Source organism: Miniopterus natalensis, chromosome 1, assembly GCF_054644295.1.
Source record: "Miniopterus natalensis isolate mMinNat1 chromosome 1, mMinNat1.hap1, whole genome shotgun sequence".
Taxonomy (NCBI): domain Eukaryota; kingdom Metazoa; phylum Chordata; class Mammalia; order Chiroptera; family Miniopteridae; genus Miniopterus; species Miniopterus natalensis.
In genome coordinates, this window is record NC_142081.1 from 111,677,175 (window position 1) to 111,699,929 (window position 22,755).

The following is a 22,755-nucleotide window of genomic DNA, read 5'->3' on the forward strand; positions in this document are numbered from 1 at the left end:
TGTAGCTGGGAGTCCGAGTGGAGGCCAAGAAGTCAGGAGGCAATAACAGTGACACAGGTGAGAAGTGACAAATAGAAGAGATAGCAGCCTGATTTCCAATGACAGGTGGAGATGACAAGAATTGCTAACTGATTGCAGCAGGGTAACTCAATTGGAGGGTTTTGGCCAAGCACCTAGACAGGTGGCAGTGCCCTATATGATGTTAGGGAGTGCTTGGGGAGGGGGGATGAAGAGCTCCGGTTTGTATGCCAAAGGCAGCAATGGCCTTAGCAATAATGCTTTCAGTAGAGTGTCAGTGCCAGGGGCAGACTAAAGTGGGTTGAGGAGAGAATGGGAGATGAGAAGCTGCATCAGGGCATTTACTGTGAGCAATGGGAGGAAGCCGTCTCAGGGTTTCAGGGGGTGGGAGGGGAACAACTTCACTGATAGAAGAGTTTCAGTGAGAAGAGAAATCTCAATTCCACTGACACGGGGAGGCAAGTGGTATAAATGAATGAATAGTGCCTCACAGCACATCTGTCAGTGAAGGTGATGGGAAGTTGAGAGTTTGCCAACTTTGTGTAAGTGCCTCTGATTACTCCCATAAAGTAGAAAGTTGAACCTTGTAAGGAGGTTCATTCTTAGAATACCTGACAGCGCTGAGTTTTGGGAGATTGGTGTAAACTTTCACTGACAACACATAATGTTCAATAGCCATTTGATTTTGAAAATATAGTTGAGTTTAACAGCTTTGGAAAATCTGAGCTGTCAATCTGATAACCTCAGACAGTAAACATACTCTTTAAAGTGGGACTTTCTTCTTTTTGTCAGAGGGCACACATGCTCTTCTGAAAAGCATCCTTTGAGGTAACAAGTCACCACTTGCCTTTATAGGCTTTATTTAGCTGTTAACTCCACTCTGTTCTTTGTGGAATAGACATCGAATATGTGAAAGAAATCATGAAACCTCATCAGCTACCTGGCAGGTTTAGAGGAGGACCAGGGATAGACACTGGCAGCTGTGTTACCACCTGAAACCAATAGAATTGACTAAGCTTCTGGTTGTGTGAGACAGAGATGAATTTCATGAAATGATAATGGAGATGTGAAGCTTGGGGGATATAACAGGACTGTTCTTTGTCTGCGTGTGTGTTTCTTTCAAGGACACTAAGTCCAGGAATACTTGACAGCTGCTCGGACCTGCCTCACGCACTCCTGTCTGTCCTGCCTGCCCTGCTGCACCCACAGCAGCCACTGGGGGTTTCTCTTGACAACAAGGTTTTTCCTTCAGCTTGTGCCACAAAAGGACTAGTCACTGTGTAAAGAAGATACGAATGTGCTCAGTATTTCCAGGGATTTACATACTCAAGTGCTCTGTAAAATCGCCCCATAACTACCAGCCAGGTATGAAGCAGCGCGCATGGCAGGCACTCAGGCATCTGCGCCGGGCCTGGGTGTGCTGCCCTTTACCAGCGGGATGGTAATAACATTCCTTCAGGGAGCCCTTTGCCAAGGTGTCCATTCATTCCTGTGACCGAAAAATGGGCTGGGGAAAAATGGGCAAAGTAAGCAACAAAAGTATTTGGTTTGCAGCTGTGACTTGGCCTCTGGCTTTGGCTGCCCGAGCAGCCTCTGTAGAACCTAAGAGTAAAAGGCGTGTCAAAAACAAAAGAAATCTGTGATTCCTAACAATTCTTATCGCAGCACTTAAACTGAACTAGAATCAATGATGAGTGTTCTACTTCTGCAGATTTACTTAGAAAGACTTACAGTTTATGCTGAGATCGACATTTGCCCCACGAACTGGAGGAGAATTGTTCTGGGAGCCATTCTTCTTGCTGCCAAGTATTTGAGAGACCGGGCTGTATGGAATTTGCACTTCTGCCGAATCCACCGGGGCATCACACTCAAGGACATGTGAGTTTGCAAGGTTTTGGTGAACTTTCTAACCATTTTCCAATACTTCATTTGCCCCCACAAAGTTTACATATTAAGAGATATTTTTAAAGGTTCCATTGTGCAGAGAACTGAATGAGGCATAAAATTACATTCATTTTTCTATCCAGGTTTGCTATAATAATTCATATTCCTCACTAATCAGTTGTCCTTCTTGTGTTATTGTGGTAATCTCTGTGATAATTTGAAATGTATTTCTCTAGTAGTTATTGGCAAACATTTTACACGCTCACATCCTAAAAAAACAGTGCTGTAAATATCTTCATGGCTTCAGCAAGAAAAATATTACTAAGAGAAATGTTCCAGATTTTACTGCCAGTTTTCTTCTAGGAGTTTTATGGTTTTGAATCTTACATTTAAGTTAATAATTCATTTTGAGTTTATTCTTGTATATGGTGTAAGAACATGGTCTCGTTTCATTTTTTGGAAGTATCTGTCCAATTTATCCAACACCATTGATTGAGTAGACTATCTTTACTCCATTGACTGATCTCTCCTCCTTTGTCAAATATTAATTGACCATATAGGTGTGGGTTTCTTTCTGGGCTTTCCATTCTCTTCCATCGATCTATAGGTTTGTTTTTATGTTGTTATCATACTGTTTTGATTACTATAGGCTTGTAGGATAGTTTGAAATCAGGTTGCATGATACCTCCAACCTTGTTTGTTTTTCCCTCAATTGCTGTGACTATTCAGCATCTTTCGTGGTTCCATATAAAATTTTGGATTATTCTACTTCTGTAAAATACACCTTTGGTATCATGGTAGGAATTTCATTGAATCTATAGATTGCTTTGTGTAGTATGGACATTTTAAAGATGTTAATTCTTCCTATCCATGAGCATGGCGTATGCTTCCATTTATTTGTATGTCCTTCCGCTTCTTTCTTCAGTGTCTTGTAATTTTCCAAGTACAGGTCTTTTACATCCTTGGTTACATTTTTTCTTAGGTATGTTTTGATGCAATTATATGTGGGATTGTTTTTTAGTTTGCCTTTCTGATAGTTCATTATTGGCACATAAAAGTACAACTGATTTCTGGATATTTATCTCATGTTGATACTTTACTGAATTCATTTGTCAGTTCTAGTAGTTTTTTGGTGGAATCTTTAGGGTTCTCTATACACAGTAACATGTCATCAGCATATAATGACAGTTTTACTTCTTCCTTTCCAATTTGGTTGCCTTTTACTTTTTCTTACTGTCTGATGGCTGTGGCTAGGACTTCCAGTACTATGTTGAATAATAGTGGTGAAGGTGGACATCCCTGTCCTGTTCCTGATCTTAAGGAAATTCTTGCATTTTTTCTTCATTGAGTATGATGTTTGCTATGTGTTTGTCATATGTGGCCTTTATTATGTTGTGATATGTTCCATCTGTTCTTACTTTGCTGAGAGTTTTTCTCAGAAATGTGTTATGGATTTTTTTTCTACATCTCTTGATACGACCATATAGTTTTATCTTTCATTTTGTTCATGTTTATGTGTGTCATGTAAATTGATTTGCGGTGTTGGACCAACCTTGTATCCCAGGAATAAAGTTTAGTTAATCATCGCGTATGACCTTTTTAATGTATTGCTGAATTCAGTTTGCTAATTTTTGTTGAAGATTTCTGTATCTATATTCATCAGGGATAGTATAGCATAATTTTCTTTCTTTTTAGTGTATTTATCTGGTTTTGAAATTAGGGTAATGTTGGCCTCATAAAATAAGCTTGGGAGTTTTCCATCCTCTTGAATTTTTTGGAATAGTTTGAGAAGGATTGGTGTCAGTTCTTCTTTGAATATCTGGTAAAATTTACCTGTGACATGTCCAGAACTTTTGTTTGTTGGAAGTTTTGTTTTTGTTTTTTAATTCTTACAGCTTCTATTTCATTAGTTGTAATCAGTCTATTCAGATTTTCTGTTTCTTTTTTGTACAGCTTTAGAAGGTTGTATATTTCTACGAATTTATCTATCTCTTCTAGATTATCTAATTTCTTGGAATATATTTGTTCATAATCTTTTCTTATAATCTTTTGTATGTCTTTGGTGTCAGTTGTTCCTACTCTTTCATTTCTGCTTTTATTTATTCGAGTCCTCTTTCTCTTAATGAATCTGGTTAAAGGTTTATCAATCTTGCTTATTTTTTCAAAGAACCAGATCTTGGTTTATTGATCTTTTGTATTATTTTTTTAATTTTTATTTTGTTTATTTCCAGTATGGTCTTATTATTTTCTTCCTACTTCTCAATTGGGCATTGTTTGTTGTTCTTTTTCTCATCCCTTTAGGCATAATATTAGATAATGTATTAGAACGTTTTCTGATTTCTTGAGGAAAACTGGTTTATGAATTTCCATCTTAAGATAGGTTTTGGTGTATTTAATAGATGTTGGGTTGTTGTGTTTTCATTTTCATTTGTCTCAAGGTACCTTTCATTTTCTTTTTTGATCTAATTGTTAACCCATTGATTGTTTAGTTAAATGCTACTTAATTTTTAAAAATCTTCACCTAAGGATATGTTTTCATTGATTTTTAGAGAGAGAGAGGGAGAGAGAAACATTCGTCAGTTTTCTCCCATACGTTCCCACACTGGGGATCGAACCTACAACCAAGGTATGTGTCCTGATAGGGAATCAAACCCTCACCCTTTTGGTGTATGGGACCATACTCCAACCAAATGAGCAACCCAGCCAGTGGAGTTGGATGTTATTCAGCCTCCCTGTGTTTGTGTGTTTTTCAGTTTATTTTGTAATTAACTTATTAACTTTTAGTATTATACACCAAAAGTTAATCAGAGAAGATGCTTGATATGATTTCAGTTTCCATAAATTTTTGAAACTTGTTTTGTGTTCTAACATATGGTTTATTGTAGAAAATATTTTCTGTGCACTTGAAGTATATATTCTGCTTCTTTGAGGATAAATGCTCTGAAAATATCAATTCAATACGTATGGTGTAGTGTGTCATTTAAGATGAGTGTCTCCTTGTTGATTTTCTTTCTGGAAGCTCTATGCGTTTATGTCAATTGGGGTGTTAAAATCTCTTCCTGTGACTGGGTTACTGTGGATTCTCCCTTTATGTACGTCAAGATCTGCTTTATGTATTTAGGTGCTACTGTGTTTGTGCATAAATGTTTAAAAGGGTTATATCCTCTTGTTGGATTGATCCCTTTATCACAATGTAGTGTCCCTTTTATCTCTTATTATAGCCTTTGTTTTGAAGTCTATTTTGTCAGATATAAGTATTGCTACCCCAGCTTCTTTCCCCATGTGCATGAACTATCTTTTACCATCCATTTACTGTCAGTCTCAATGTTTCTTTCATTCCTAGCTGGGTCTCATGTAGGCAGCATATATATAAGTCTTGTATTCTTGTTTAATTAGCTCCCCTTTGTCTTTTGATTTGAGCATTAAAGTCATTTATATTTAAAGTGATTATTGATGGATATGTTTTTAATACCATTTCATTTCTTATAACTATGTGGTTGTTTTTTCTTTCATATTCGTAAAGAAGATCCTTTTCTTATAATTCTGTTTTGGTATTAATGAACTCCTTTAGCTTTTTCTTGTCTCGGAAGTTCTTTATTTCTTTTTCAATTTTCAATGATAGTCATGGTGGGCAAAGTAATCTTGATTGTAGTCCTCCCTTTTCATCACTTTCAATATGTCCTGCCTGTGCCTCTGGCCTGAAATGTTTGTTGAGAAATCAGTTACCGTGATCACTTCCTAGAGATTAGTGTAGCTGCTGCACAAGGATGACCAGCAAATTTGTGCAGCATTTCATATTTTTAGACAGTGAAGCATGCAACAGACGATGTATATCAGAGGTAAAGGGTGACTTGGGAAGAGATTAAGCAAAGAACTTAATGCACAACCTATGGACACTGAAAATAGTGCAATAAAAGCCTGGGGACAGGGTGGGAGTAGGGTGGAAGGGGTCTTAGCGAGGGGAAGGAGACATCCGTATTACTTTCAACAATAAAGAAAATTAAAAGATAAAACCGAAGGCTTTAACAGTAAAAAAAAAAACAAAAAACAACCAGTTACAGTCTTTTGGGAGCTTCCTTTTAGGTAACTAATTGCTTTTCTCTTGCTGCTTTGAAGATTCTCTGTCTTTAATCTTTGCCACTTTAATTATGATTTATCTTGGTGTGGGCCTCTTTGGGCTCATTTTATTTGGGACTTTTTGCACTTCCTGAACTTCTGTGTCTGTTTCCTTCACCAGGTTATGGAAATTTTCCGTCATTATTTCTTCAAATCAGCTCTTAATTACTTGCTCACATGCTCTCTCTTTTTTCCTTCTGGAATCCCTATGATTCTGATATTGTTATACCTCATGTTGTTTCAGATGTCCCTTAAAGTATCCTCATTTTTTACAATTTTGTTTTCTTCTGCCTTTTTTCCAAATCACTGATTTAGTCCTCTGCCTCATCTAACCTATTGTTTATTCTTTGAAGTGTATTCCTCATTTCAGATATTGTATTCTTCTCTTTTGACTGGATGTTTTGTTGTTGTTATTGTCACCTGAGGATATTTTTCCATTACTTTTCAGAGAGAGTGGAAAGGAGGGAGGGAGGGAGAAAGGCAGAGAGAGAGAGGATCATCGATGTGAGAGAGACACATCGACTGGTTGCCTCCTGCATGCTCCCAGACTGGGGGCAGAGAGTGAACCAGTAACCCCAGTACATGCTTTTGACTGGGAATCAAGCCCATAACCCTTTGGTCCTCATGGTGATGCTCTAAACACTGGGCAACACTGGCCAGGGCCTGACTATTTCTATTTTATGATTTCTAGGTCCTTTTTCATGTTGTTGAAGTTCTCATTAAGTTTCTCGAGCATCCTTATAACCATTGTTTTGAACTCTGTATCTGGTAGATTGCTTGATTTCATTTTATGTAATTATTTTTCTGGGGATTTCTTCTGTTCTTTCATTTGAGGCCAGTTTCGTTGTCTCCCCACTTTGACTACCTCTCTGTGTTTGTTTCTGTGTATCAAGTCATTCTGCTATGTCTCTTTGTCTTGGTAGTGTAACCTTTTGTAGTAGGTATCCTGTGGGACCCATGGCACACTCTGTGATCACATTACCTGGTGCTCCAAGAATGTTTCTTGTTTGAGATACATAAGCCCTTCTGTTGTAGTTTAGTCATGATTGCTGTTGGCCCATCTCTGTGTGGGGTTGACCCTCATGTTGGTTGACTGTGAGGATTGACCTTGAGCACAGTGTATGAGCTGATATGCAGAAGTTTACCATGTGAAGCAGAATTCACCTCAGCAGGGTTTTTTCTTCCTGAGATCTCCCTTTGGATGTGCTGTTTATGGAGCTAATTGAGTCCTGCTCTGATGTTGTCTGAAGCTTGCCACTGGGTGTGTTGGTTTTGAGGCCTTTTGGGATTGACTCATGCAGGTCAGTGTCAGACTCTACCTGTGACTGGCCCTGGGCAATCATCTTGGAGCTATAAAGTGAGTCACAGTTGAGGCTGCCCTTGCTTTGACTGGGAGTGCATGGGAAGGGCCAAGCTGCTCATCAAGGCCACCTCCCACCAACAGTGAGCTTTGGTGCAGGTCAGCAAAAGGCCCCAGGCACTTCACAATCCACCTTTACCTGCCTCCACTTGTAGGCTGCCTTTTTTTTTTTTTTTTAATATATCTTTATTGATTTCAGAGAGAGGAAAGGAGAGGGAGAAAGAGAGATAGAAACATCAATGATGAGAGAGTCATTGATTGAGGCTACAACCCAGGCATGTGCCCTAACCAGGAATCGAACCCCAATCACCTGGATCCTAGGTCGACGCTCAACCACTGAGCCACGGCCGGCCGGGCTGTAGGCTGCCTTTTAAGCTGGGTCACTGAAAGAGCCTCTGGAAATACCAAGTTAGGTGAGTTAGGTACTCAGTAAGTCATTAGGTAGGGGAAAGTGATGTTTATCAGACTAGCACATATTGAAACTTTGTGCCAGTGCTGAGTCTCAGGCCACTCAAAAAAAAAATTCCCAGGGTACATCAAAGCCAGTTGTCAGATGCTGGGTGCCCACAGACTTTTTTGGTAAAGCGGTTTCTCAGGGAGTCACCTGCGGTCAACCAACAGAGTTTTTCAGGCCCAAACAGACCAAGATTTGGTGATGTGAAGGGATGGTTGTACATCACTTGAAAATGCAAGGGAAAATTGGCCCCTGACTTGAAGCTACACAATTCAGCCTTCCTTGATTTAGCTGAGAGCTCCTGGAGACCCCAAGTCCAGCAGGGCAGGGCTCTTAGGATTCCAGAAGGTGGAACTAGTGGATCTCTTATAGGGGTGAGGTGGCACTTGTGAAGCTCTAAGGAAGGAGGGTGGGGAGAAAAGGCCCCTGAACGAAAGCCACACAACTCCGTCTCTAACACACCCTGAGTCTGCCCAGACCTCTACACCCTCGGCCCAGGTAGCTGAATTTTCTGTCGGATATGAGCTCTGCAGGGTAAGAGGACAGGAATCCAGAGGGTGGGATTATGCTTTCCCTCAGTGTGATATCATAGGAGAAGAGTCCTTAACCCAAGAAAGATGATTTCTGTGGGCAGTGGGGGAGAGGGACTCATCACAGAGATTCTGGAAGCTGTCCCTTAGCTCTCTCCCAGAGCCACACATCCTAGTTTCTTTTCACTAGTCTACACTGAGCCACCCTCCTTTTGTTTGTGCTTAGGGTAAGTGACCATAAACAAGATTTTGTATGCTGGCTCTTTAAGAGGTTGCCTGGGTTTCTACCAGATGGCTATCTCTCCCTGGAAGACAGATCCCTGATTATCTTCATAGCCAGATGTTATGTGGGCTCCTTTGCCTGGCTCTAGTGCTCTGGGCTGGGGAGCTGGGTGTGGGGCTGAGCCCCTGTGCTTTTAAGAGGAGACCTTTGTAGCTGAGATAGCCCTCTGGGTGCTTGGCCAGTACACATGTGTGCCGGGGCCAGCCCTTTTCAAGTCTCTGCCCCCCCTACCAAAAGCCTCTTGATGTGGCTTCTTCATAAATCCTTGGTTATAAGACTCCTGTTCAGCTAGTCTTCTATTGGTTATTCGAATTGATGGCTCTGTATTTTAGTTGTAATTCCAGTTTGGTCCTGTGAGGAGTGAGGGTAACTTTTACCTACTCTACCACCCTTTTGGATCCCACTCAACATTTTTCTGTTGTCTCCAGTCCATTTTTAAGGGGCATACATCTCGCCTTTGAAATAAATTTTTGGCCACTGTTACGGCCTTAGGGCCTCTAGACTATTGAGGGGGTTCTAGCTTAAACCTGAGTCACACATTGTATATTTGCATTTACTGGTCTTTTCCTCCTTTTATCTGAAAGTTCTGTTGTTAAAGAAACCATGATAGAAGATTAGCCACGTATACAGGTTGCAGATACCTGTGCTCTGTCCTGCTCTTTAATGAGCATTTCACGTGTTTAAAACTAGGTCTGATGATTTAGGAAGTTCCTACCTCTCAGGCAGTTAGAGAAACATCCCTGGCCTCTCCCAGTGCTCACCCCACTTGATAATTTTCAGGGGCACTCAGCAACCACAGCAGTGCTTTGTGGGAGGCCATGGGTTACCCATGAGGGTGCTCCTCAGAGCTGGCATGCAGAGATGGGAGTGGAACCCCAAACATCACAAGGAGTTTTGATCTGGCCACATTAACTGCTGTGAAGGCCCTGAGGGTGGTAGGCAGGATGAGCCCAAAAGGTGTTTCCAGCAGACAGAGTGCCTGCTTGACAGTGAAAATGTCTTTGTGTAAAGGGGGTCAAATATCTGGTGATGAAAAAAGATTTGACTTTGGGTGGTCTGCACACAATGCCATATACTGATGATATATCAGAGAACTGTATGCTTGAACCTATATAATTTGATTAACGAGTGTGACCCCAATAAACTTCATAACAATTTTGAAAATGTCTTTGTGCGTCTCTTTAAGAAAATGTGAAAGGACCCTTCTAGATCATATTTAACATTGTAGGAAATTGAGATGATGGTGGGCAGTAGCCAGAATATGTTTCTGTTACCTTTGCTCATTACTCTAGATAAAGACCCTTTCAGAATTACCAAAATGCATATTGAGAACTAAAGTGAGGATGTTTGTGACAAACAGAAGGGGCCAGGGATTATCAGTAGCTGTTAAAGTGGCTTTTGGTAGAAAAGCAGACTTTGATAATTGTGTAAACTGAGTAGTCAGAGTGACCTTGCTGGTAGTGATCTTAGCAAAGGGTATGACAGTAAATAATAAATTTGAAACCAATGGAATTACTTTTGGGGGGGAAGTTGCAGAAGCTAAAGTGACTTTGACACCACTGTCATCAGTCTTCAAACTGGTCCCTGGAGTGAAGGATATTTTGTGCTCATGAACACTAGGTCCGCCATGGTGGGAGCTGAAGTTTTCTAAAAACCTGCAACTCAGCTCTTGGGGATCTGGCTCTAGGCCTTTGTGGTCATATTAAATTTGGACATGGGTGTGGTACTGGTTGGAATTAATTTCCATTGAAAGAGCAGTGATACATAACATGCAAGATTATGAAGGATAAAGAAGAAAAATTATGAACTAATACATGAATGGAGTTAAGATTCGTACGGTTCCTTGCTGTGGTGGCTGAGAGCAGACATACAACCAGACGGTAAAAAAGCTTTGGTGGCTGAGAGTAAACAAACGACCGCAAAGGGCTAGTTATAACATTAGAGAATGTGCAGGGAAATGTGTGAGGTGTCATCGATGTGAGCTTCAGGGGAAATGGCAGCCGTGTGTAGGTACAGGCTAGTTGTAGAGAATGCTTTTTGTGTATAAACAGAGAAACACCAGGAACTATGTTTATAATAGACTGCTTTTGTTTATGATCTTTGGAAATTAGAAGGTACTATAACCATGTTTCATATACGTTGGTATCATCCCCCTGCTGTTGTCTACTATTGGTAGCGATCTCCTTTGAGTCTAAACTGAAAAATTGATGTCTATCAGCCTTTTCTTAAAACTTTCCAACATCTATATGTCTTTTTAGAATGTGATTTTCCTTTGAAAGAATAAGTTAAACTGAGCAGCTGCTACTCAGAAAATTTGCTGTGCCCTAAATGGTCTGCCATCCAGCCATGTAGCCATTGAAAAACTAAAAAACAACAAAGAAAAAACCAGATGCTGCATGATCTGTAGGCATCATGCTTTGCTTCATGATTAATCCCTGTTAACAGACATGGTGACTGTAGGTAGGTGCTATACGTCACAATTAGCATGCAGTTGTGATGAAAATGTAAATGGGACAGTAAAGTGCATCTATTCCTGTCGTAAGTTCTGTTTATCTGATTATCAGAATATTACCTGGTTCACATTTCTATAGACTTATGGCCATATGAACAGGAAATTAATTTTGGAAGTAGGTTGAGTTAGGTTTAAAGTGTAAGAAGTGAGGAAAACCTCATCTCTGCTCATGTTCTGACTGCTCTCCATACAGAAGAACATCAAGCTTTAGTTGACCTATCCAATGGATAAAATATTAAAGCTTTAAAACTAGGAAAGCAAATTATGTTAAAAAAGGTTATCTTACATTTGTTCAGGTATTTATCATTTTACTAAGTAACTCTATCAAGGGATGACCATGAAGTAGTACAATTTACTCTATTTAACCTCTTGGCAAGTGACAGCTATATGGTCACATAGCAAGGGACTGCTCCCAAATTTCCTTTCCTCCTTTATTGAACGCACCTCACCTGGGAATGTCCCCCTGCTGTTCTGGGAAGGGGCAGGGCAGGCTGAACATTTCGGGATCTCATCCCCAGCGTGGGGAACACTGTTGGAGTTTGACTCTAGTGCTCGCTCAGAAGCCATATCATAAGGTGGGCTTAGTCCAGCCAAGACATCGATCTGTAATCTTCTGCCTTCCAAAGTTTTAAAAGTGTGTCCAGTTCTGTGAAAGTGACAGTTTCTCTCCCCAGTAAGGTTCAGGTGAACAGAAACTTGCATATGCTCTTTGACATTAGCCCCGTGCACTGGGGGCGGGGAGGGTTCCCCTTTCCCCCTGAGTGTGGCATCTTTATTTATTTATTTACTAGAGGTGATTCCTTGTTGCCTCAAGACCTGTCCCTCTAAGATAATAGTGGCAGCTCTCAGTGGCCCCATTTGCTGCCATGGCCATGTGCCCACTCCTGTGTTGGCACATCTCTCCTTTCATGAGCCCCTTCCTGGCACAGGCCTGGTGAGGAAGCCCGCAGGGTCTCAGCTGAGGAACAGCCCCCGCAGCTCCTGCCGCCCGCACCGCAGCGGGGCCTGTGCGCGGGGAGGAGCGGGAGCCTCCAGCTGCGCCGCCGGGACTCTGGGGAACGAGCCCGGGCCAGCAGCACAGGGCTCAGGGGGACGTCCCCTGCTCCCCCTTGTCCCGAACTCAAAGTGCTGGGGTGCGGAAGGGCCCCGAGGCCCTGAGCCCTGGGTGCTTATCTGAGCGTTAGCGCAGCAGCGCCGCGGGGCCTCTGCGGTCTCGTAACTAAGTCAGAGCAGCCTCGGGCTGAGCCGGGCCTGCGGGCGCCCGGGACTGACGCGCCCCGTGTGGGTTTTGTGTTTTCCTTCTTCCTCAGAAATGAGCTGGAGACGCAGTATTTATTTCTACTCCGGTTTCGTCTGCACGTCTCTGCCAGTGTCTATGCCAAATACTATTTTGACCTTCGGTCCTTAGCAAGTGACCACAAATTGCCTAATGAATTTGCTTGTCTGCGAAAAGAAAGAGCACAGGCCCTGGAGGTAAGGCTGCGGAGTCACAGAGTGGGGTTTCCACCAGACACCAGACACCATCTGTGGGTAACTCAGATTATGTAGGAAAATGAAAAGCTTTTAAAATTAACAGGTTTAAGACTTAACTCTTTTGCATCATATTTCCGGTATCTCTTATGGTTGATAGGAGGAATCCCACATTATAAGAAAATTATCTTTTCTGTGACCATGATTCAGAATATTTTAAATCAAATTTAATCTTTGATGGTTTTTTTAAACTCTGTTCTTTTTTTCTAATCATACATGAATAATTTCTTACAATTGAATCACTAATCATATCTACAAACATAACCTACTTACTACTCTTAACTCAGTTTGCAAGTTCATGCCTTTTCTGTATATATCAGAGTTCAGTCCCGTGAGTTTGTTAGACAAGCTCACCTGAGGGACCTGTATTAGATTGTAGAATGTGTGTTTGAAATACTCGGAGTAGAAAGTATATGGGCTTTTAATGGAAATGGCAAAGTACATGGAACAAAGTCATATTTATGGCTTCTGACTTTTGGTGAGTATACAACAAAATTATTCACAATTGAAATGGACACGTTCAAAATGGACACTTCCTATGGGATTTTGATTGTACTTTAGGAAACAGCGTGTTTCTACCATAATTAACTTGCAAGTGAAACAGTACCTTGTGGTGCTTCAGTCATTAGATCTTTCCTACCTTTCAGGAAAGTACAGCAGAAGCCTGCCTCATTTAAATTTGCTTAGAGTAGATAATAACTAATGAAGATTGGATAGAATTTAAATAGCTGAGTAAACACTCATTTTTCCCCCGTGTGTTTATTATATTTAAGGGACCAAGTGCGCAGGCAACAGGTGATAGTGTTGTTAGGAGCCTGTCACGCCTTAGACACCGTTGAGAAAACCCAAATTTTAAAATAAATTCTAAGTTCCCCTTTTCTCTGGCCGTCTAATCACAGCCCCTAAGAGACTCGCCTCAGGGAATTAGCTTAAAGGAGAAGCCCAAGGGCTTGGCAGGGAGCCCGCAGCTGCCCAAGGGCAGGAGCCGTCACCCGCCTGAGGAAGCGGCATGTGCGGCTCAGCGGTGGTGCTTTCTGTGCTCAGGCTGCAACCCTGTGATTTCTAACGTGTCTGTGCTCTCTTTGATTTCTGCTCCTAGGCCATTTCCAGATATTGTGAAAACAAAAACCTGTGCAGGGCGGCTGTAAGAAAATCCCGCAGCTGCGATAACTTTAGTGCTGCGCAGCGGGCCAGTGCCATCTTATCTTAAATGAGGAGTGAGGGGCTGGGACATGGTGAGCCCCTCATGTGCCACGAATGGAGAAATGTCACCGCTCCTGCTCAGACCCAGCTAAGTGATTTCCTTTTAAGGGAGAAATGAGGGGTATTCACATGGTCAGCTTCTCATCTACAGTAACAAGGGCTGTGGAAATACAAGGCTCCTCTTCCAGCAAGTTTAGTATTTCCTCCTAAAAAAGAAATGAAGATTTTCAAAATCATGAGGAACTCTTTTAGCCTAAGCTTAATTCATGACCCTTAGTATTTTTCATTTCCCCTTTGATTATTTTAATTACTAGAGGATATTACATTTCTTTATTTTTGCTTTCAATTTTTGGTGAAAAGGGAAATGTGTCTCTTAAACTTTTTTTAAAGTTCTAGTTTACCACCTACATAACATTGTCTTTTGAGCTTTGATGCTCTCATTTAGAAAGTTTAAAGCACCTATTTCTATATAGTATTGTTTTAAATGTTTTAATATTTACTTTGATATTGGGGGGAGGGCCTTTTTTGACATCAGAAATTTTTAAAATACTTTATGTTGCTTCCTAGATCAAAATGGGCACTTTTTTTTCATTATGTGTTATTTCCTTTCCTCCTTAACTTTTTAGACATTGTTACTGTATAAGAATTATTTTAAAGTAATTTTAATTATGAATTTTAATTTCAGTTTTTCAGACTTTGAAGACTTCACTTTTTTTTAAATTGATGTTAGAGAGAGAGGTAAGGAGAGGGAGAGAGAGAAACGTAGATGTGGGGGAGAAATATCCACCGGTTGCCTCCCTTACAGGCCTGGAGACCAGGGATCAAACCCAAACCCGGGTATGTGCCGTGATCAGGATCTGAACCTGTGACACTCCAACAACTGAGCCACCTGGCCAAGGGAAAGATTCCTCTTTAAAATAAATTAAGTAACAATTCCTCTCATTATGAAAATCATATAATCTGTGTCCTTTATCCTTTGAATATTCTTATGTAATTGGTGTAAAAACTGCCAGAATGAACTAGTAAAATGGAGATTTCTGGTGATACAGAAGCTAGATGAAAAGAGTGGCTGTTCTTTTTTTTCTTTTTAGGAACTATCTTGCTAGCAGGTGGCCTTTGGTAATCGGTAGTTCCAAGGGCTTATATTGAATAAGTGACTTATTCTACCTATAATGCATTCCATCGACTATCATCTCTGGAAATTATTTTTAAAGAAATTAGCCAACTGATTTCTAGAAAGTGAATTCTGACTGTCTGTGATATTCATCTCGCTTTCCCTGTGGGACTGTCCATGATGCACTGTTGCCCCCTTGAGCTAAAATGTGTCTGTGTCATCAGAATCTCCTCTCCTGCTCTGCAGTTACAGTGGCAAATTGTAGGAGTAGCACATTCACAAGGAAGAATTTGTAAAATTAGAACAGTTCAAACACATCTCTTTTTCAGGCTTTTCAAGTATAAGCTTTCAGAAAATTTACCATTTTTAGATTTGGTAATACAGTTGAAGGAAATGAGTGGAAAATATTCACAAGGATGATAGTAAAAAATGTCGTTAATATTGTTTTAAATATTTTCCAGGTTTTACTGGGTTGCATGTAAGTATGTTTAATAGTTCACTAAGGTTATCAAAATTTTGGCAGGAATAGTTGAACTAATTAAAACTTCTATTCAAGATTAGGTGCTTAAAGCCAGTCTGTATTAAAATGTAAGGAAATAGTTAGATTTTTCTGTAACATTTTTTATTTGTATCTTGGTATATACTGCGGACTTACTGTAGACTGTGCTGTACATTCCGTCATGATAGGTTCCATGGCCTCATAATACGTTAACTTTGGTTCTCCAGTAATTGGTGGGCATACTCTATTGAATTCCCCTCCGAAAAATATACCTTAATAATTTTCCAATTTACTTTGCCTCATTTTAAAAGTGGATATGAATAGAACCGTATTTTATTTTATTTTTTATAATTGTATAAATTTGAAAAGCTTTAATACCTGAAAATCTGAGAATTTACCTTACAAATGAAATGAACTTACATTGAAAATTTTATTCCAGGTAACAATCTATTTGACCTTTTTTTCCTTCTTTCCCAGCTGTGTTCTTTTTCTCATGTTTTATATGTTCTAGCATCCTGCCTGCCAAGCTTTTTATTTAGATTCCCGCCTTTCTCTAAATTACTATATTTATGTCAACTTTTGTAGTATATGCCAGTAAAATCATTTATTAATCAGGCACAGAAAAACTAATACAACTTGGAAAGGTTAGATAGAATTTTTATTTTGTCCTGAAATTTTCCCCATTGTCAATGTTACATTCTGCACAAACACTCATTTCATTGGCTTGTGTGGTGTGTATGGTTTTGGCTTCCAGTAACGCACTTGTTTGCAGTAATGAATCCTCAAGTTCAATTTCAGATTTTTTCCCACACACATCAAAAGATTATTTAATCCATTGGACTTTTCAAGATTTTCAAAAGTAATTTGAAGCGTTTGGAAATTAAAACTAGACTTTGAAAGACTAGAGTAATGTGACCTTTTAAATTGTAAATCAAAAATTTTTAATTTTTAATACTTAATGAATCAGTTTCTTTCCCCAGTGAGAGTTAATATTTGAAAGTAGTAAGATTTGCTTTACAAATGTATATAAACACGTATGAAATTGTTCGTGGTGATAAATTGGAGTAGGTATTTTCATTCATCGTTAAAGACTGACTTTGGGAGCCAGCACTCTCTGGGTTGAAATCTCAGCTCTATTTATTGCTGTGTGCCCTTGAGAGGATTCTTCTCTGTGCCTCAGTTTCCTCTTGAGCAAAATAAGGACTGACAGGGTGGTTATGAGGATTAAGTGAGGTAAGACCTGTAGAGCACTTGGGAAGGGGCCTGGCACTTAGAGAAGTGCTAACTCAGCATTACCTTTGACTTAAATGCTCTTTGATTTACTTGGATTTTTTCAAATTTATAATTGTACCTTATTAATAAACATAATCTAAATAAGTTACTGAAAACTTCTCAACAGTTATATGAATTAGTGAGGAAAGAAAGCTGTCATTGAACCCATGTAGTTTCAAGGCTCTATGCCTTTTTATACACATTTGTTAAATAATTCAGCATTAAACCTAAAGATTTTATATTACAAAGGGAAAGATTAGGTATAATGATTTTACTTAGATCTCTGGCTTGAAAGATTATTTAAAAGTGCAGGACACATTACAATGATGTGTGAAGCACCGTGATTGCCAATAATTTTAAAAACTATCATAGCATAACTGAATTGACAAGAAGTGTTTGTTATTAAATCACCCTCCAATACTCTCAGTATTCTATTCATTTAGTTATAATCCTGGTAACTAAGATGTTGAAGTATAAATTTATATTATAATAAAATTGAAAGTAAACTGAGGATTTTAAGGGAGTAAGAAAAGAGGGAATATTTTGATTTCTTAAAGGTGTTTGCAGCCTGCTGTGTGTATCTTGTGTCATTTCTTTGCCATGTGTGGTGCTAAAAAGTGTCTTTTATGTATAGCTGCCTTGGCTGTGGAAGAGCTTGTCTTTGAGTGATTTCATGGAATAATTTAGTAAGTAACACTGGAACACTGAAAATTCTTACCTTGTGGACATATTGCCATTTAAATCTCTTCATAGTAGGGAAAGGTGCTTACATTGATATGCCTGAGGATAAATTAGTTTTCAAATTAAAAAAATAATTTGTAAATGTGTACTTAAATTATTTAAATTTCTAAATTAACTATCAAAATACACTTTGTATGTCATTAAAAGCTTTTTCATCATTACAGTGAAAAATAATTTTAGCTTAATGTTTCTCTGTCCTGACTGAGTGTAAAGGTTTCTAGTAGACAGTCAAATAAATACTAATATTTGAATTATCATTTATTGTTTGTCCAAATATGCTTCTATGATTTTCATTTAAAGGGCCATATTATCATTAGAGGATTTAAACTTTTTATTACAAAATAAATGGTAAGGATAGCTGTGGTAATAGAAGTATAGGTGGCATTTGATTTGAAATATTAATTTCTTTTAAAAGGAGTCATAAATGTAGAACTTATCTTTGGTATTCATATATCTGTTAAATAATTTTCAGGCTTTAAAAAGTCAAGTTTTGTTTGTTCTCAAACTCAGAAGAGGGCCACCTCATTCCTTAAATAATTATTGAATAATTTATCAATGCTGGAAAGTTCACCTAAGAGATTCCCTACCAAGTGGCATTCTATCTTAATGGGAGATATTATATATATATATAGCGACAGTTGTCAGCAATAGCTTTTGCTTTTAATGGGTAAATTTGTATTTGAACATTTGAGACACAAAAATCTCCTGTTTGTATATATACATTTTAAAGTATAAGACAATTTAAGAGTTTTCCTATTTATGGATGTAGTAAACTTCATGGTGGTACTCATACTGAATTCTTTTCAACCCCCAGAAAAAGGTCATTCAGAAGTTTATCCAAATTAAAAGGTGCTGTTCTGGACCAGTATTCAATGTGGGGAAACAGATTTGGAGCATTGTTTTTTCTGTAATCTGTGCTCCTGACAGAGGTTTAAGAAAATGCTTCTGCTGACTTTTATTAGTTTGAGTTTAGTACATCTTTCCTGCTATGAGGAAAACATTTATTCTAGCTGCTGTTTCTAAATCTCAGAATAAAAATCTCTTATGCTGGCCCAGCCAGGCGTGGCCCAGTGTCTGAGCATCGGCCTGTGATCCAGGAGGTCGAGGTTAGATTCCCGGTCAGGGCACAGGCCCGGGTTGGGGCTCGATCTCCAGCTGGAGGCAGCCGATCAGTGACTCTCTCACATCACTGATGTTTCTCTCTCTCCCTCTCCCTCTCCCTTCCTCTCTCAAATCAATAAAAACATTTTTAAAAAAAATCTCTTATGCTGATAAGAATTCTCTTTCCTTACTGCTCACTGGTTATTTAACCACTTTGAAACCTACTCTCCCTGCTCTTCTGCACTGCAGAGCTTTTCAGTAATGTGCTAATTATGAAATGCACTCAGTTCTTCAGAATTTATTGTCTTTGCTCTTAGCAATGTCTGGTAATTGGCACCTTAAGTCCCCTGGAAGCTGTTTCTAACCCCACTCCCTCTCTTAACTTATCTGATAAATCATTTCTCTAAGTTTTCTTTCTATAATTATGAGACATTATAATGTCATTTTTGTTTATATCTTTCCATTTTTACCTGTTACCTCCTCATTCTTTCTCTTCTTCTCTAAGCTTGTATATTCCAGAAATTCCAGTCCCTGGGTTCTGTATGCTGCTTCTTTTATCAGTATCTCATTCTCTTAGATTATGTGTTTAATTCCGATATGTACAGTACCAGTCCTGCCCTTTTCCCCCAAGTGCCAATCTCATGTCTTTCATAGCCTGTTAATCTCAGTTATCCTTCTAGATTTATGATGCTAAAATTAAACTTCTTTCACTGGCCACATCTTTATTGAGTACCGACTCTGTATTAGGCCCTGGACTGACAGTGTGGGATTGATTGTATTTAATGGTTCCTCTTCAGTGTTCTAAAATCCGTTGACACATTAATGATTGCTCCGTATGGTGGCGCTTCTGGCGTGTGTGTGTGGCAGGCTCAAAGCAGAAGGGGAGGTAGTGAAGGTACCCCTAAGTTTATTTGGTGAAATCAAAGCGGGGCCTGAAAAGTTATCTAGACAGCAAAGCTCTGGGAAGATTTTCCCAGCAGTGGGAATGGCAAGTGTAAAGGTGTAGCCAGTGGAGGGTCTAACAGTGTCTGGGGAACCATGAGATGTTCCGCATTACTGCAGCACAGTGAACACCAGAAAGGCAACTGCAGAACGTGAGCCGGGGCTGGTATAGAAATAAGGTTTAGAATATGAAGTTTTATTAATTATTATTATTATTTTTTTAAATTTTTTAAATATACCTTTATTGATTTCAGAGAGAGGAAAGGAGAGGGGGGGAGAGAGAGAGAGAGAGAGAGAGAAACATCAACGATGAGAGAGTCATTGATTGCCTGCCTCCTGCAGGCCCCCGACTGGGGATCGAGCCCACAACCTGGGCATGTGCCCTGACCGGGAATCGAACCCCGATCACCTGGATCCTAGGTTGATGCTCAACCGCTGAGCCATGCCCGGCCAGGCTAGAATATGAATTTTTATGATACAAAAGTTATTGGTAATGACCAGTGGTGGAGGTATCTGAGATGACTGGTTCCTTATGACTTGTGTATTATGCAAAAATACTTTAGATCTCAAGTGGCCAAAATTCAAATAAAACAAAAATTTTCAACAAGGCCATGCAAGACCTTTTTGTTAAAAAAAGTTCCTTAAATTGGGATGAGAGTTGCACTGGGGGGAGTTGGTGTGTGGGGTCGAAGTCTAGAGTCAGGAAAACTAGAAAAGTGGTTATTGAAATAGATGAGCCTGAACTAGGGCAGTGACCAGGGAAATGGAAAAGAAAAGGAGCATATGCAGAAGCATGTTTTAAATTCAGAAATTTAAGAATAGGAGGATGTTTGAGTGAAAGGACCGAAAGTACTTGGCAGTTGGTTAGAAGAGGTGAATACGGCGGTGGAGGCATCTAAGGCGACTGGTTTCTGATGATTTCCTTTTAACTGTTCATTATTCTGCCAGTTTTTCACGCTCCAGACTTTGGATGCCTCCTCTGCCTCAGGTCCTTTACAGCCAACAAACCATCAAGTCTAGTTGTTGTTCCTGAGCCTGTCTTAGAAATGATGTCCATCCCCCCGCCAGTGATTTTGTCACTTGTTCCTATTCATTTTGGCTGTATCAGAGGCTGCTTTGTATCGTTGTTTACAAGGAAGGCAAGTGCAAGGTCTCGTACTTGTTCGTGTTCTCCTACATGTGCTTACACAATCATTAAATATTTTGATCATTGATTAATCGTCTCTAACCCTTAGCAGTAGCCTGTGATCTGAGAGAAGCAATGGTTGTTGGGTGAGTAGCCCAGTGAAGGGCAGATTATCTTTGTGGTTTTGGAGTTGTGCCAAGTCTTCTGGTAGTGATCCAGTATCTAGACCTTTGGGATTTTGGATGCCCTTTTGGGGATTAAAGACATAAAATTGGTTTTTAAGGAAGTAAGAAACTTCTTGCTCTCTTAACTTGTATTTTTGTCAGTACACATTTGAATTGCTAGTATTTGTGAGAGCGCACAGTCAGAAGCAAGCCTTCCGTTTCCTTATGTGTCTTTATACCTTTTGTGATTTTAAATTTATATCTCTATCAACACTCTTGTGTGCATGCATTTAGAACCAATAAACTTTTCAGATGACCTGAGAGAATATATTAGATGCCTTAGGAGGTATATTGGTTTTGAATTTAATTTAGCCTAAAGTTAAATGAGTATTAATTTTGGATTATATAATTTCTTTCCTCCTCTTGAAATTTAAACATTATCTCTCTTTACCCATTTAACCAACATTAGACCTCTTACTTGTATTCTTTATATAGCGCCGGTGGAAGAAAAGAAGAAGATATTCTTGGAGAAACTACTTCTTACCATTGTCATCTCAGATGCACCACTGATTCAAATTTTGTTAATTCTTTGGGAGAAAGTTACTTAAGTAATCATGCTTTATTAAATTCTGGTACAAATGGGTCAATTTTTAAACTACAGTAATATTTATTTCTAGTTTCTAAAATAAGCCAAGAATATTTGGTTTCTTTAGGGCATTGAAAACAGAAAAAATGAAATTGAAGATTCACCTGAACCTTTGATAGATCCTGTGTATGGACATGGCAGGTAATTAACTAAAATTTATTATCTCCTCAAATGGACTTAAGAACTTGACTTAGAATAAAGGACTATGGGGTCAGAAAAATTTGCTTGTCAGTGTTGGCAGCATGAAGCCTCTGAATTGGAGCAGCCTCGTGCTTTATGCATCGCTCACCTTAGTATGAAGTGTTAATTTCCACTTCAGGTGTGTGTATGCGAGCATTTGTTGTGGCACATGTTTTGTTTCAAGGTGGCAGGGGAGTATTGTAACAACTTCTGCGTGATGTTCCATTTATGAAACACTAATAGATGAAATTTATTCATTTTGACTTAGAAATAAGTGTATCCTTACCTATTTATAAATGCTTTCCTGCTTGGGTGAAATAGATTTCTTCTTATTTTTCTCTATGAATTTACTCTTCCTCTGAAGCTTTTTTATAGCTATATCTGTTAAAATCGATAAAACAGTGATTATTAACTCACTCTAAAAAATAAGTACTTCTCTTTATAACTTTCTGCCTCAGAGGTCAAAATTCCCGTATGTTCAAGCACAAAATAATAACATTTATATATGTATTTTTAAACATAATGATTAATGTTAAGTATAGTATCAGTTTAAGTATCATTTTTTAATCCATTCAAATATGATATCTTAGATAAAGTTGTTGAATTTATGAGAATAAATAGAACAATAGGTACTATTGTGGTGATTCACTTAGTGATACAGTTAAGAGGCTGTTGTTCAGTTGAGCGTATAAAATGAAAATGTAAGTTTTTTTTAACTTTGCTTCTTAAACAACATAATTTAATGTAAAAAGTCATTACTTTATGCCTTATCATATGGATCATTTTATTTGAAAACTATTCATATTTTAATAATTTTTATTAATAGCCAAAGTTTAACCTGTTGACCAGACATGCCATTTCTAATGTATGGGAGGGGACAGAGGACGCTCAGGAATGAGTCAGAGTATCTTTGAGTATTTATCTCTTTCATGATTAATATTTCACTAGAATACAGTTGGTTGTTTTCATCTGTTTAATGCTCTGCATTACTTAGAGGTTAAGGCAAGTGCTTTATAGCAGAAGAATCCGTCACAGTTTTCAAGGCACCATCAGGTGAAGAACTTAGACTTTGGAGGCCAG

The 22,755-nt window shown here is 39.0% G+C and overlaps 1 protein-coding gene and 1 long non-coding RNA gene across 2 annotated transcripts; both read left to right on the plus strand.

The window, feature by feature from the left end:
• The first annotated feature begins 1,399 nt into the window (after nt 1-1,399).
• Nucleotides 1,400-15,871, plus strand: LOC148094305 (cyclin-Y-like protein 1). Its single transcript, XM_087820519.1, has 4 exons — nt 1,400-1,459; nt 1,730-1,896; nt 12,468-12,630; nt 13,787-15,871. Exons 1-4 carry the CDS (start codon nt 1,400-1,402, stop codon nt 13,895-13,897), a joined length of 501 nt encoding a protein of 166 aa, XP_087676645.1. The 3' UTR covers nt 13,898-15,871.
• Nucleotides 15,872-17,009: 1,138 nt separating this feature from the next.
• On the plus strand, nt 17,010-22,160 carry LOC148094306 (uncharacterized). The gene is made up of 3 exons (XR_015715722.1): nt 17,010-17,461; nt 21,345-21,457; nt 21,563-22,160. It is a non-coding gene; the product is annotated as an uncharacterized LOC148094306 (long non-coding RNA).
• Nucleotides 22,161-22,755: the final 595 nt, after the last annotated feature.